Here is a 15,453-nt window from a genome sequence, read left to right on the forward strand (position 1 = left end):
AAAGCATGCGCATATTTTCATAAGTTTCCTTCATTGTCACTGAATGGGCAACTGGTATAGAGGGTTTTAAATTTCCGTTATGCAATAGGGTTTTAAATTTCCGTTAAGCTTTTAGGCTATATTTCGACGAATCTATGAATAAGCGCCACTCACAGGGAGAATGTTCTATAGAAAGTTCCTGCATTAAGCCATCGATATCAGTACATGCACACAACGAATCCTCCATACTGTAGAATGCAGAGAACGGAGCATTTCTTTTTCTAAAAGTGGTGATTTTTGTTTCATTGGCTAACAGATTCCATTCCTTAAGCCGGGATCCAAGAAGTTCTGACTGCTGCTTTGATAACCCCAAGTCACGCACTAAGTCATTCAACTCGCTTTGAACAATCAAATGTGGCTTGTCGGAACCGCCCTCTGGGGTAAAGGTAGATCAGTACACTGGTCTCCAGAGCTGTTTGATTCAATATCTTCCTTCTCTTCCAAAACAATACCTTGCCAGTCTAAGGGCGCGATCGGCACTGGGAGATCTGCACCATGAAGAACAGGTCGTATGGCAGACGGCAAATTGGGATACTCGATCTTGTGCTTTTGTTTTTTGAAAACCTTCAGTTTTCGTCAGGCAAAAATAGCAATCGTCAAAATGGTTAGTTGGTTCTCGCCATACCATTGGAACCGCAAATGGCATTTTTTTCCTCTTCCCTTTCATCCACTGCACAAGCGACACGCTACAAGTAACGCAGCACACATGAGGAGCCCACTGCTTGTCTTGATCTCCAACCAAAACTCCAAAATACTTGAAGTAGGCTTTCTTCACATTTTTCAGAAAATGGTCTGGCTTGTGATTGCACCATAAATTCTCCACAAATGTAACAAAATCGATCAGGAGACACTTTACAACTGCGGCGCGTTTGACTTGACATTTTCGTACTATTTATCTACACGCATAGAACAACTCACGTCGAAAATCAACTGAAAACTGAACTCTCTTATGTTTTTTCACAATATATTATAGTGCACAAATGCGTCCCTTTCAATCATCCCATCATAAAATTTACCTGTATGTAAACGAATCTACCTAGACTTAATACCTGACATCTATAAAATTGACTACCTGCAAAAAAGAGGCGTAATTAGGCAACTGAAAAGTGGTACGTGTAGGAGCTTCAGGAGTATTTTTTCTGTTATTAGAAGCATATTTTTATGAAGAAATTCTGCAACTGACTCGTGTTACAAAAATCATGTCGGCCTGTGTATTCTTTGCTAATATCAACTAATACCAATATATGGCAACAGCGCCCTTCATAATGTATTTTCTGTGTAAATACTAGCACCTCAATAAAAAAAAATTGTCCTTATCTTTATGACTCCGCAAAAAATCAAAGATGCCGGCTTCTTTCATAGCATTGCCACCGACCGCTGTCGGGTATCTCGGAAAGAAACCTACGTCGCCGGGCGACAACTAAAATCCAGTTAATATTTTATTATAATCGATCCTGACGAATAAATGAATTTCATAAATGAATGATTTTTATAAATGAATGGTTTTTGCTGCCGAATTACTAGAATACAATATTTCAAGGCAGATGACGCATCTATTCGATAATTTTTATTCGAATAGTTTTCAACGAATGTTTTTTACTAGCTATCGAATTATTCGAATGAATTGCAACTATCGAATGTTTCGATAGTATTTATTCGATAGTTCCCACTACTAGTTATAATAGGGAGTTTTCGCATTGAAATGTAGTGAAAATTTGGAATTTTCAATTATTTTTTTTCGTAGAAAAAGTGGTTCATCCAACAATTTTTTTCTTTTAAACCATTCCATTAACTATGGGATCCACATTAAAAATTAAAAAAACCACGATTTCGTGGGGACCTGTTTTGCACAAGACCCACCAGAAACTTTATTAATATACCTATTTTACTTTTGTTTTAGGATTAAAACTGGACTTGAAAATGGTTCAGGATCAGGATTCCCGCAAAGTCTTCTTTGCTTGGATAATCACTTTGTTATTGCAATTAGGCAGTTTTTTCGAAAATGAGATTTTTAATGCCCTTTAAAAAAATTGGCCAATCGTTTCCTGCAACAGTCAGTTCTTCTGCATTTAAAATTGGTAGGTGGGTGGAATAAACACTGTTATTTTTTGTTATTATTTTATAAAAAGTTTATTTATTTTTATGTATAAATAAATATGTTTATAAAACAGTACAATTGTTGCTTTTTTTTATAATTTCCCTTATAATAGTAGTATTCTTTCGTTCTGAAAGAAACTGCAAATTTTCACTTAAACTGATTTATTCTCTACACCACGTTCCCTTTACGTGGTATAGGGAATAAATCAGTTTAAGTGAAAATTTTCAGTTTCAGAATGAAAGAATACTACCTACTAATTAAGGCTAATTTAAATTTTCCGCCAGCCAGAATGTGCGATAATGTCTTACGATACGTTTTATACCTATCTCTTTCTTTTTCATATAAAGCACACATAATAAAGAAAGATAGTAATAAAGACGTACGTCCTGCCATGGTCCTGCTAATTGGTTTCAAAATTGTTATTCTGAGTTGCTCTACGGGAACGCGGTTCCACTCTTTACCATGAGATTTGTCAGTCTCTTTTTATTTGTTTGTCTATGTAATTACCACTGCCAATGTGGCATAAAGAGAAGACATGTGGCCTTTGCATGTGGCTATCTATTACAAAGATTAAATTGTTTGAATGTCATATAATATTGGCCGTAGCTGTCATGGAATCGCGAGATAAAGAAAATATCATAAATCATTTTTTTCAAATGGAAACCCACTATTTTTATTTCACTAATGAAAAGGTTTTTTAATTCGTTATTTTTGATTATACATGTTCGTATACTTAAAATAAATCGATTTTAAGTTATTTAAGATTAAGTTTGAAAGCACATATTTTTCTGGTTTTTAACCAAGAACGGTTTATGTTAGCTATAGAGTGATATCAAAATTCATAAAATTTTACAAAGAATTTAAGTATGTAATAAAAAATTGGGGTACCCATTTAAAATTAGAAAGCTGCTCTCAACCGGTATTTCCGGAAGTGCCGCCATATTGAAAATATTTTGAATCGATAGATCGCATTGTGAAACAATTATGTGCAAAAAATCTCCGATCTAGATATTGTAGTTTTCTAGAAACTTCTAATGCAAGCTCAGCCTGGGACACCCTGTATATCTCGGCTGTAATGTGTTTCAAATGGAAACCACATTATACAGGGTGGCGCCTCTCATACGCCGCGGAAGCTCCAAGGAGAACGATAGTTTATATCGAAATGAAATTTTGGCAGCATATGTAGGTTAACTGAAAGTATTTTATAAAAATATATAGAATTATACAGGGTGTCCCAAAAAAAAAGAATCATACACATAAAAGTTGTGTTTTTTCTAACGGAACACCCTATATATGAATTGATTTTCGGATTCTAGGAAAAAAATAAAGGTGAGTTTTATTAAAGAAGCATATACTTAAAATCTAAGGATTTTGACATCTTTTACATTTTGTGAAAATGAAGAGTAAATTTTAAATTTCTATAACAACTACCTAAATTTTAGTTGACCTTGTATAGCCTGATATTTAATTACAGTAACTATTATATGTTAAACCAAATTGAAATTTGACCCGAAAAGTTATACAGGGTGAGACAAAATTAATATGGAACATTAGTCACTTTTAAAAGCAAGTTACTCCTTTATTTTAAATGGAACACCCAGCATATTTTTCCGGTATTCAGTGGGGAATTTATATATCTTCAAAATATTATTAAGGTTGCCTACCCCTCAGACAAAAACTTTCCTAGATATTTTAATTTTTATGATTTTGCGTCAGTAGATCTTTATTATTTGAAAAAATCTAGGGTGGCTGTGTGATATACCTTTTGTTAATTTAACAACAATTAAAGATTGTAGAGTAAAATACTCAACGGTAATAAAAAGACACACGTTTAAAACATATTTTAATTATTACGGAATTAAAACTAGATATAAACATATAATTATATATGCGACAAAAATTAGCTAGATGAAATCAAATGCTCAAAATGCTTCCTTTCCTGTTAACTACATAAAATGATTGTCTTTTCAAAAGAATATTTTCATTTTAAAAGGCATATGTGTTGTTCTACCTCTAAAAGCAGCTATAATAAATTCCTCTCATGTTGTCGACAATAGAGTTTTGTAAACACTGTCTTTAACATATCTCCATAAAAAAAACACAGACTAGATAAAATCAGGAGCATTTAAGTATTCTATTAATTGGTGAATGCATACTGCATTATAACATAGAATCATATCAATTTTTTCTGATGTAAGATAAGTTTGCAAATTTCTGAGATTTTTTTTTGTTTTAACTGACACAAAATGATAACTAGTTGTTAAAGCTGGACTAATTAGACAACTATGTTGAAGTAACGTCAAACATATCACCAGCCACCTAGATTTTATCAAATAATAAAGATCTACTTAGATCAAATCATGTAAATGAAAATATCTAAGAAAATCTTTGTTTGAGGGGTAGGCAACCTTAATAGTATTTTGAAGAGACATGAATTCTCCATTGAATATCGGAATAATATACTGGGTGTTCAATTAAAAATAAAAAAGTAACAGGGTTTTAAAGGCGACCAATGTTCAATATTAATTTTGTCTCACCCTGTATAACATTTTGGATCAAGTTTTAATTTGATCTAAAGTACAATAGTTAATTCAACTACATATTAGGCTACACCGGGTAAATTCCAATTTAGGTAGCTTTTATCGTAATTTAAAAATTGTTCTTTATTTCTAGAAAATGTTAAATATGTCAAAAACCTTACCTTTTAGTCATATACTTCTCCTATAAAACTCACCTTTATTTTTTTCCCTGAATCCAAAAATCAATTAATATATAGGGTGTTACATTAGAAAAAACACAACTTTGAAATGTAACTTTTTTTGGTGACACCCTGTAGAACTCTCTATATTTTTAAAAAGTGCTCTGAATTAACCTACATATGGCCACAAAATTTTATTTCAATACAAACTGTCGTTCTCCTTGGAGCCTCCGCGGCGTATGGGAGGCGCCACCCTGTATTCATTATTATTATTTTGATAAAAATTATAAATACTTTACATACTTAAAATTATTGTGATATTAATTCTAAAACTATTTGGAGATGCATTTTCTAATCTCTATAATACTTTTACAATACTCTGAAATGAATAATTTTAAAATGTAAATAATAAACATAACACCATTTTCTTTATTTACTTTATGGTTGATTCTTAAAATTATTCCATATTTTGTACTATACTATAATATTGTTATAGGTATAATTTAATTTTATAAATAAATTATCTATAGATAAACAGTTGCGTTTCATTCAAAAATTGTAATATAAAATGTACAAAAGCTATTTCCTATTGGCCAGTTTAAACGCTGGTCAAGTATTGTCCACTACTGTATTGTTTTGCTATTAGTTTGGTCCTTATTCTTCTTAGTAATCTATCACAGCAATCTTCAAAATCACTCATTGATAACGGGTGCTTTTTACTATACAAATTGATATAAATGCCAAATACTACAACGCATCCAGACCAGAAATACCTTAAAAATAAGAAAAAAACTATACTATTTATGTATACAGGGTGATTCACGGCCATGGTACGTTAGACGTTTATGGAGAACCAGTAATAGATTTTTTTAAAATTTGGATTTTTGCATAAAAGCAATTAAACGCTCTTATCTTTTTTTTGTAATGAAATTGAAATTCAGTGAAATGAATTTACGGTTATAAAATACAAAAAAAATATTATTTACAAAGCTGTTTTTTTATAAATTACCAATGTTACCGTAATATTACGGGTAAATATTACCGATTTATAAATTACCGGTAATTTTACATCACTATTCATAGTATTCATTGATACTTTCTTACGATACCAAACCAAACCAAACTCTTCTAAATAAATAGTGATGTTATCTCTTATTGTTCTTACTTCTGAACTTCTTTTGAAGTTCCTATAATGTTTTTAACAATTGAAGCATTCCCTCGAATAATGGTTTATGTTGCATTTTTCAGATTCTGGGATTTTTGCACAAAAAGGGTCTCTGTAGACAAGTTCATCCTTTTACAGTAATAAATACCCCATAATATGCCGTCATCTATGCGGCACCATCTTTTCGAGCATCGAATATGGATAAAGTAAAAATTTCAGCTAACGTCTCCTTTTTGCTGCCAGCGCTAATCTGGACTTTTAGTATTGAAAATACTTCTGGCCGCGTTTATATGGGACCCATCTTCGAAAAAACGACATGCTCGAGCCAACATGGGTTCGATAACCTGCCTGTCAACACGTCGATAGTTTAGCCGGCGTTAGGAAAATGTAATAGGGCAAGGACATTCGAAGGCCGAAATGAGGTAGAGGTCGTAAACTTTCCCTTGAACAGCAGCACGATACAGAGTTTCGAACCGGTCACCCGTCCATCCACCAGTATCGCCTTACGTCGCTTAACTTCGGTGTTCTAATGGGAACCGGTGTAGCTAGGCCGTTGCTCGGAATAAAGATATATGTTGTCGCATTTTATTCAATATCGTAAATATGTCGAATGTTCAAGTCACGCCGTCGCTTTGCAAAACATTAAATAAAGGTCGAAAACGAAAAATAAATGTAACTGAATGGAGGTGTATTAAAAACAAACGGTTAAGAAATGTACAACTTGTACACAAAAAAAATGCAATCTAAATTGGTTCCCTGCATAGACTTAAAATAAAATATAGACTGAGCATCTCATTCATAAATAGCTGGAACATGCGGTCAGACAATATCTTGTTATTGTTGTGTTATTGTTTTAGGTTATAACGAGTGCGACACGAGCGATAGATAGGTTGTCTCTGTCGTAACGGTCGTTCCCTGACGACTCTGACGAGAAACACAACACTGTCTTTCGTTTCTCAAGTACACCTGAACTCTCCGTATCATAGCCGGGTAATTTTTTGATTTTAATGAAGATATAATTAAATTAAAAATATATCGTATTTAAACTTTTTTATATTTTATTAAGATTTAGGACAGGTTTTTTTAAATAAAAGTTTAGAAAAAACGTCTTAGAGTCCAAAAAGGATAAAAATAATAAAATACACGTTATAGAAGAAATTTTATAATCGAAATTACGTAATTTTTGAAATTAATAATAAATTATTAATTTTAGTCAAACATTTACAACCCCTAATATTAATCAAAGCAGCATCTATTCCACAGATATAATAGAATCGGCGACAGGGAGAGAAAAAAAATATATGATTGTTGTAATTTTTTTTCTGGTTAAGTGATGTCTTATTATGTAAATTAGAGAAAACATAAATCTGTTGCATTAAAGCAAGGAAGGTGATAGGAAGTGGATAAAATGAAAACTATATTTATTTAACTCGGTACTGTCTTTATTATACCGGGTGCGTCCCAAAAGTGGCTCATCCCCATAATTTTTTTATATTTTTAAATAAAAAAACAAGATTTAGTATGTTAGTATATGACATAAATTAGGATTGATTGACGCATCCAATTGTTTTTGGTCACTTCCTGTTTCACTGGAAATGACTATAACTTTTAATTTTCTACTTTATTCGATAGAAAATGACACTCTGAATAGAATGACATATCATATGTTAACTTTTGACATTTTCGCATATGGTTTAATTGTAATTGTAACACGCGGTTCATAACAATTTGACTCGAAATACCAAGTGTGTGGTATCAATATATTCATAAAAAATGTTTTTTCCAAGTATATTAGTCACCCTTTTTCCATTTGAAAAAATTGACATATGTATGATTAAAAATACGATTTGTACATCTTTTAACCGGCCTAGACAAGGCACGAAACCTATTAGACGATCAAAACTATTTTTCCAAGGCTCCTTGATTAAAACTTAGTGTTTTTAACAACACCATGGCACCCTGGATTGAAATTTAAAATACGATTTGTTTTTAAGCGACAATGTCAAAAGTTGACATGATATGTCATTCTATTCAGAGTGAGAGTGCCTTTAAAAATCAAAAGATGTAATCATTTCGGTGAAACAGGAAGAGACCAAAAACAATTGAATACGTCAATAAATCCTAATTTATGTCATATACCTACTAACATACAAATCTGTTTTTATCTGAAAAAATAAAAGTTATATAGGGGTTAGCCACTTTTGAGACGACCCGGTATATTAAAAAAATTGTTTCATAATGTAATATCATTTTAAAATTCTTGTATGTTATTTTAGATTCTGAAGATAATTTTAGAATAAACCGGAATATATTTTTAATAAAAACATTATTAATTATTAACAGGGTTATAATTATGATTTTGTTAGAATGTAAAAGTAAGTAAATAATGTAATGTAAGAGAAAAATTCAGATTTTACATTTTACTAAAATATTATCTAAATAAGCGCCTTTCTACAACAACGCCACTGACTCCTAATGGGTAAATTGAGAGTTGCCTACCGGTCGAAAGTCGTTTCAAGACTTAAATGGATTATTTAAGTCAAATTTCTTGCAAATTTGGCACTGGCGAACCATATTTTATAGTTCTTGAACAGAAAAAGTCAATAAAATAAACACTTAAGGACTACAAGCTAAGAAAATGCGTTAATACAACCGGGGACAAAGCGGCAACAAAGCTTTACCGCACACGTGCGACGCGTACTACAAGGTAATAAATGAATGAATAGGCTTCCTCGCCTCTAATCGGTGTTGTCATATTGTAAAGAACTTATCCTTTTTAAACAGTATCCGACTTATAATTTAGTAGTATAAGGACTATTTAATACATCTATGGAATATTAAAACCTACTTTATTAAAATGTAGTATTAATATCTCAATATATGTGTATAACAAGAAAAAAAATATTGATAATATTAAAGACGTGACAACATAGGCTGGATGAGGAAGGCTCGGTCGACTGTACCCAGAAGTAAACATGTGTACAAAAAAGATTGTTTGACCGCGTTGAGATGTAAATAGTGTAGTCTATATTTTATTTTAAGTCTATGGTTCCCTGCAATAAGGGTTTATGTTACATTTCACATAAACCCTTATTCCTGGGACTCAAGAGTTTATTACATATATCTCTAATACGGGTTTATTATTATTTTTGTTGTGCAACTTTTTATATCTGGGGATTAATAAAATTGATGTTAGTACCACTTGAATATGATTATCAATACGCAAACCATAGAAAATCGTTTTTCTTCATTTACTTAAAACTTACTTTTGTAACATAGTCCCTTATTCGAGGGAAGCCTTCAATTATTGAAATTTATACAGGGTCCGGCAATAGTGCGTCGGGCATCTGTAGCTCATAGAATAAAATACTTGAGAATTTTGTTTTAGTGCAAACCTAAAGTATGTACCAGGATGTATTTCAGGAAAATATTTTAACTTCTAGTGAGTGGACCTGGATGATTTTTTTTAAACGGAACACCCTGTATATTATTGCATTTTTGGATTCCTTTCCGATCACTTTACATACACCTAAGATATAAATATATATATTTCGATAGTTTCAGAGATATTAAAAAATAAATCAAAAATATATATTTTTCAGCCCTTCTTAAAAAAATTATTAAAAATACAAGAACTGTTCTGAAATCAAAACTTATATTAGGTATTTACTTTAGATGGTCTATTCTTACTTTGCTATAAATATGGTAATCGTAAATCCTACAGGATGTTCAATATTCTACGTCAAACTTTCTAAAATATAAAATATGTTTTCATTGTTTTTTTTTAAATGGAACACCCTGTATATTATTTTTTTATTAGATGGAGAGTGTAAAAATGAACATTTTTTGTATATGAGTATTTCAAAATTCTTAACGGTTTCGCAGATATACGCAATATTATTTCATATGGCGCTTTCAATGGTAAAATACGAGAGAAAAATCATTGGGTGGCTTTGATAAAAATTTACTGTGGAAAATGCCACATGAAATATAAAACCGCAAATATCTGCGAAACCGTTAAAAATTTTAAAATATTGTAAATACAAAAAATGTTCATTTTTTAATTCTCCGTCTATTGAAAAAATAATATTTCCATTTTCCATAACAGTTCCATTTAAAAAAACGAAGAAAAATTATTTTATATTTTAGAAAGTTTGGCGTAGAATTTTGAACATCCTGTATAATTTACGATATTCATATTTATAGCAAAGTAAGTACAGACCATCTAAAGTAAATATCTAATATAGTTTTGATTTCAGAACAGTTCTTGTATTTTTAATAATTTTTTTAAGAAGGGCTGAAAAATATATATTTTTGATTTATTTTTTAATATCTCTGAAACTATCGAAATGTATTTATTCATATCTTAGGGTTATGTAAAGTGATCGGAAAGAAAGCCAAAAATGCAATAATATACAGAGTGTTCCATTTAAAAAAAATCATCCAGGTCTACTCACACTTTTTTGAGCCACCCTATAGAAGTTAAAATATTTTCCTGAAATACATCCTGGTACATACTTTAGGTTTGCACTTAAACAAAATCCTCAAGTTTTTTATTCTATGAGCTACAGATGCCCGACGCACTATTGCCGGATCCTGTATATGTTATTTTTTTATTGATTTTTATTTATATTTGACATGATACTATCATACGGCTCCGGTTTCGGAAACCCTAACTCTAATCAACAAACAAAGGTCTCTTTTATAGAAGTAAATTGTGTCCAATATACTCATTTTGATTCAAAAAATACATAACACAGTTCTATGTCCACTGGAATATTGGGACACCCTCTATTTTAAAAATATGAAATACTTACTGCATTGTGAAAGGCTTACTGAAAAAGATAAAAGATATTATTATGGTCACAGCCTTTCTCATTGTCGTAACAGTAACAGCAGCAAAAGCCCCTGTAGTTCTGACTAGAGTTAGAACCACTTGAATACCCAGGTAACCTGTTACAGAAAAAATAAATGCATAACCATAGGTGATATATGGACTCTAAAAGGTAAAGATTTAATTAAACAAAATTGCAAGCGGTCAAGATAAAACTTACTTCAGCAAAAAAACTTAGTCCACGAAAGAAGTCTCCAGTAGCTAACATAACAACAAAAATATATACAAATCCAAGTCCATAAGAATAGAGCACTACTTCAGCATTTGGGGCTCCATATCCTTTCATATTTTTTTCTTGTACATTTCCAATAACGGCATCACAAAGCAGAGCAAGCGAGATCACAGTTATACCTTTTGTATTAAAATTGGGTTGGACCTGTGAATCAGCTATTAAGACAGAAAAATTAAAATTAATCAAAATACACTCAGATGCAAAAGGAGCAATGGAGAAATTCTTTCTCAAATTTAAAGTGTTATGTTTTTTATTTTTAGCCCTATTTTCATGATTTTTTTACAAAACTGTGTATAAATATATCAACGTTAATTCTTAAACTCAGTTTTTTTATAAACATTAGTATTTGGCCTCGTATTTGGCTTATTATACGGGGTTAATTAAGGGGTTGTTTTTTACCCTAACTTTAAAACACCCTGTGCAATAATGATGTGAGCAAATATTCAGGTTAGAATTGTGACTCCTGAGCATTTTATTTTTTGATTCATGTCAACACACGCTTTGGTTAGTTTGGTTTGGTTTATAATATGACATTATGGCAATAGTCACTTAAGAGAGACCCCTCTCTATATTAAAAAATAACATCAAAAAGTAAGGATAACTGAAAAAATTGCAAATTGTGGAAAATTCATTTCGCTCTTAAAAATTAACCAAATGTGTTGACATGAACAAAAAAAACAAAGAGCTCAGGAGACATGGTTCTGACTGAAAAATAATGTTTTGGGAAATTTTGCTCATGAAATTATTGCACAGGGTGTTTTAAAGTTAAGGTAGAAGGCAACTATTTAATTAACCCTGTATAATAAGCCAAATACTTAAATATATAACAAAATTGAGTTTATAATTTAAAGTAAATATATTTATATAAGGTTTGCTAAAAAAATCATAAAAATAGGTGTAAAAATAAAAAAATTCCATTTTTTTGCATCAGGGTGTATATACTATTCTTATTTTATAAAAATTAGATTATGAAAATTTGTTAGATATCAAATAATACACAAATGACAAAAAAAACTACAATTATTAGTTATAACAAATACACACCCAATGTGAATAATGTTAACCCAACACACATTAGTAGAGCTGAAAGAAAATCCAGTGGTCCATACCGTTTTCCTTGTATAATAATGCCTCCAGCTAGTACAGGTATCAGCTTGCAACTTTTAAATATCACTTGCGTAGGATAATTGAGGTACTCTAGAGATGAATTTGAGAAGCCCATAGTGCCCAAAGTTAATAGTGCTAATACAAAATAAACCTTCATAGGTATACTAAAAAAAAGATATAATTACAATTATTTAAATAATGAATAGTAAATCATTTTCATTACCATCTCTTATGAATGCCCCGAATCTTTGTTTCCACAATTCCAAATATTGTATAATATCCAAATTGCACCAAAGTCAGATACCAACCAAATGGCTTAAAATCCTTAATGGTAAAAATAAGCTCTTGCATGTATCCATAAAGCAAGTAAAACACGAACACCGCTGCACAGCATAACATAAACTGGACCGTTTGACTGAAATTACTTATATCAAGACACAAGATGCTGCTTTTTTGTTTTTCTGGTTGTGGATTTAAAACGGGTTCTTGTTTGACAGCCATATCGTTGGTATGGGATGTAATTATTGTATTAAAGCATTTTAAAATAGGTACTCATCATAGATAACACACACAAGTAATAATTATACTCATTTTTTCCGACACGTAACCATTTTGAATATTGTTATGAACAAAATTGACAATCAGCTGTGTGTTGTCAACACACATGGCAGCCAACATAATTTCCTTTAAGCAATTTCGATTGAAAATCGGTTGTGATATGATTTTCCCAATAAATGTTTATTAAAAAATAACAAAGATTTAGTAAAATGATAGCCAGCATTAATGTAACATTACTCTCACCAAAATAATTATTTGTAAGCCAACCATATTGATTAAAAACGTATTTAAATGAAGAAATAAATTTATTGAGCGCCATCTGAACTTGAGAATGTAAACAAGAAAATAGTAATGGCCGCCGCGTATCGGCAGTGATCTTTGCGGGACGTTTTGCCTTGAACAATCGCAATAACAAAAATAAAAATTATGGTAATTTTGGTTCGGTGAGAATTACTTAAAAAAACACAGTGAAACAGTGATTTTATTATGTATTGTACCGTCGATAAGAGTCACTGCAGTGCTACCTCCAGCACCAATGCCAAACCGAAGGATGGTAAGATGGTTTTTGTTGTCTTTGCAGTAACTTTGCTCCTAGGCGTGCTATATATTATTCAAATAATAAGAATTAACAAGAAGGCCGATTCATTAATGTTTCGACTCGACAGTTATTTCTTTTCGAAACTTAGCAGAGTAATACAAATATCTATTAAATATTATGTATGTTATATTTGGTATGTTTTGATTTGTACTGCTTAGGTTTTGTGTAACGTTGTTTTGTTTATTTCGGCAAACAAACAGTTTTTAAGGAAAATATTTCAGCTGTTTCTAGTGTTTTTAGTATAGGAACCTAATATATATTTTTAGATAGTTTAATTCGGTATTACAACGGATTAAGAGTTTAACTGTCTATCTTATCGTGAATTTTGTCATGAAGTCGTAATTTTGTATTCGTTTTAGTTCCGGCAAAATGATCACTTTTACGACCAGTGAAACAAATTTGATTCCGACAAATCTCGAACGAATCAACGAACTTTAAGTTGCTCGTTCCAACTAATCGGTTCTGTAGGAAGTAAATCCATTTAAGGGCTCTTAATTATTGTCCCTACCGTGCCGGGGGCAGTTGGCGTAATAGCGACCGGGGGGTATTAAAAGTAGGGGAAACTAGAGTAAAATTTCTATCGACACAAAAAACGACAACAGGTTTGTTCCAGTTCGAGACAAAAGCGAATTGGAAACGATTGTGGTGTGAAAAATTGCCTCCGGAATTGTCTTCTCGCCGTTACAAAGTGCTTTTGCGAGAAACGGCTCCCCAGAGGGTGCAAAAATCATTTTTAAAGGAGGTGTAGTGGCACTCTCACGAAGATAATCGTTCTTGGAATGCCAATTCAAGCCGCGGGTGGAGGAACTTCGCATAGAATGTATAAAAGAAAATACGTATGATTTTTCTTGTTATACCTAGTGTACGAGGTCGCGATAATGCATCGAATTAATTTTGATTGATAGGTTTAAAGGTCGTGTTCTGAATGTGGGTTACATTCATCAGAGATATACTTTGCGAGAAATGCCATCCATCATGATTTGCGGCGTGCCTGTCATCATTGTCATCAATGGGTTAGATATCTATATCCTAAAAAAACTGCAGGCTATAGAGTAATCATATTATAAATTTTATTAAGTAAAACTTGAAGGAAGGAGTATAATGCTATTATATAATAATATATATAATGTTATTAGGAGTATAATGCTATAATGCTATTCATGTATTCATGCATGGTGGGCGGGAAAAGGACTCTAAGGTGGGGATCATTGACAGTTCTGTTTGACGATTCATTTGACACATGTGAATTTGATTTGGAATTTTCTGGATTTGTCAGTCTTGACCGAGCTTATTTTATGTTATTTATTATTTATTCTACTACTGATAGTTGTATACAGGTAGTAAATCTAGATGGAATTTGCGGCAGAACTTAAATTAACAGTGACACTATTGCGATTTATCGAAAAAGACTATAAAATAGTTGGTTGTGTAGCGTGCGGTAGAGCTCGGTCAAAAATCGAGTGATATAATGGAATAACTTTTCGCTAGTAAGTGACTATACAGGGTGAGTCTTAAATAAGTGCAAATATTTTCAGGGCTGGTAGATCTCGATAAAAGAAACATATTTTCCCTTTACTATTTTTCAGATAAGTCCAAAATAACCGAGTTATTTAAGTTTGAAAATTTAAAAAAAATTGATTTTTTTTGAAAAAATTTTGAGAGCCACCGGATTTTTTCTGTATCTGCATCCCTTTTAGTGCCGTAACCATGGAGTAAAGCCGTAACTATGGTAATGTCAGAGATTAAGAAATTATACCGTGGGAAAATTTGCGGTGAACAGGCAGTTCTAAAAAGTTTCCGAAAAATATACAGAGAAATTTAAAAGAAAATGCACGATATTGACCATCTTTTTTTTGCGAAAAAAAAACTCATAGACGTGTTCCTGGGGTCGAAATATACCACCCCTGAAAATATTTGCACTTGTTTAAGACTCACCCTGTATAACATACATACGTGTAGTAAACCGATCATTTATGAAATTCACTTAATTTAACTAATTATATATTTTTTCTTGCATTTTTGCTTTTATTTACTACTTGTCAAAGATTAGATGTCAAATAATTA

At 31.6% G+C, this 15,453-nt stretch overlaps 1 protein-coding gene across 1 annotated transcript; it reads right to left on the bottom strand.

Annotated features, from left to right (window-relative positions):
- Positions 1 to 5,257: 5,257 nt before the first annotated feature.
- LOC115891189 (adenosine 3'-phospho 5'-phosphosulfate transporter 2) lies at positions 5,258 to 12,874 on the bottom strand. Its single transcript, XM_030911593.1, has 5 exons — positions 12,457 to 12,874; positions 12,171 to 12,397; positions 11,055 to 11,281; positions 10,818 to 10,999; positions 5,258 to 5,608 (listed from the first exon to the last, which is right to left on the bottom strand). Exons 1-5 carry the CDS (start codon positions 12,732 to 12,734, stop codon positions 5,434 to 5,436), a joined length of 1,089 nt encoding a protein of 362 aa, XP_030767453.1. The 5' UTR covers positions 12,735 to 12,874; the 3' UTR covers positions 5,258 to 5,433.
- Between the last annotated feature and the right edge of the window lie 2,579 nt (positions 12,875 to 15,453).

The sequence above is a fragment of the Sitophilus oryzae genome, unplaced genomic scaffold (assembly GCF_002938485.1).
Source record: "Sitophilus oryzae breed Bouriz unplaced genomic scaffold, Soryzae_2.0 scaffold_979_pilon_pilon, whole genome shotgun sequence".
Classification (NCBI taxonomy): domain Eukaryota; kingdom Metazoa; phylum Arthropoda; class Insecta; order Coleoptera; family Curculionidae; genus Sitophilus; species Sitophilus oryzae.

Bases quoted from the DNA above. Each gene is read 5' to 3' on its own strand.
- LOC115891189 (XM_030911593.1), bottom strand. From the start codon at position 12,734: ATGGCTGTCAAACAAGAACCCGTTTTAAATCCACAACCAGAAAAACAA. The intron at 12,398-12,456 runs GTAATGAAAATG...TCTTTTTTTTAG, and splicing joins CGGGGCATTCATAAGAGATG to TATACCTATGAAGGTTTATT. The intron at 5,609-10,817 runs GTAAGTATTTCA...CTTATTTTTAAG, and splicing joins AGTAAGCCTTTCACAATGCA to GTATTTCTGGTCTGGATGCG.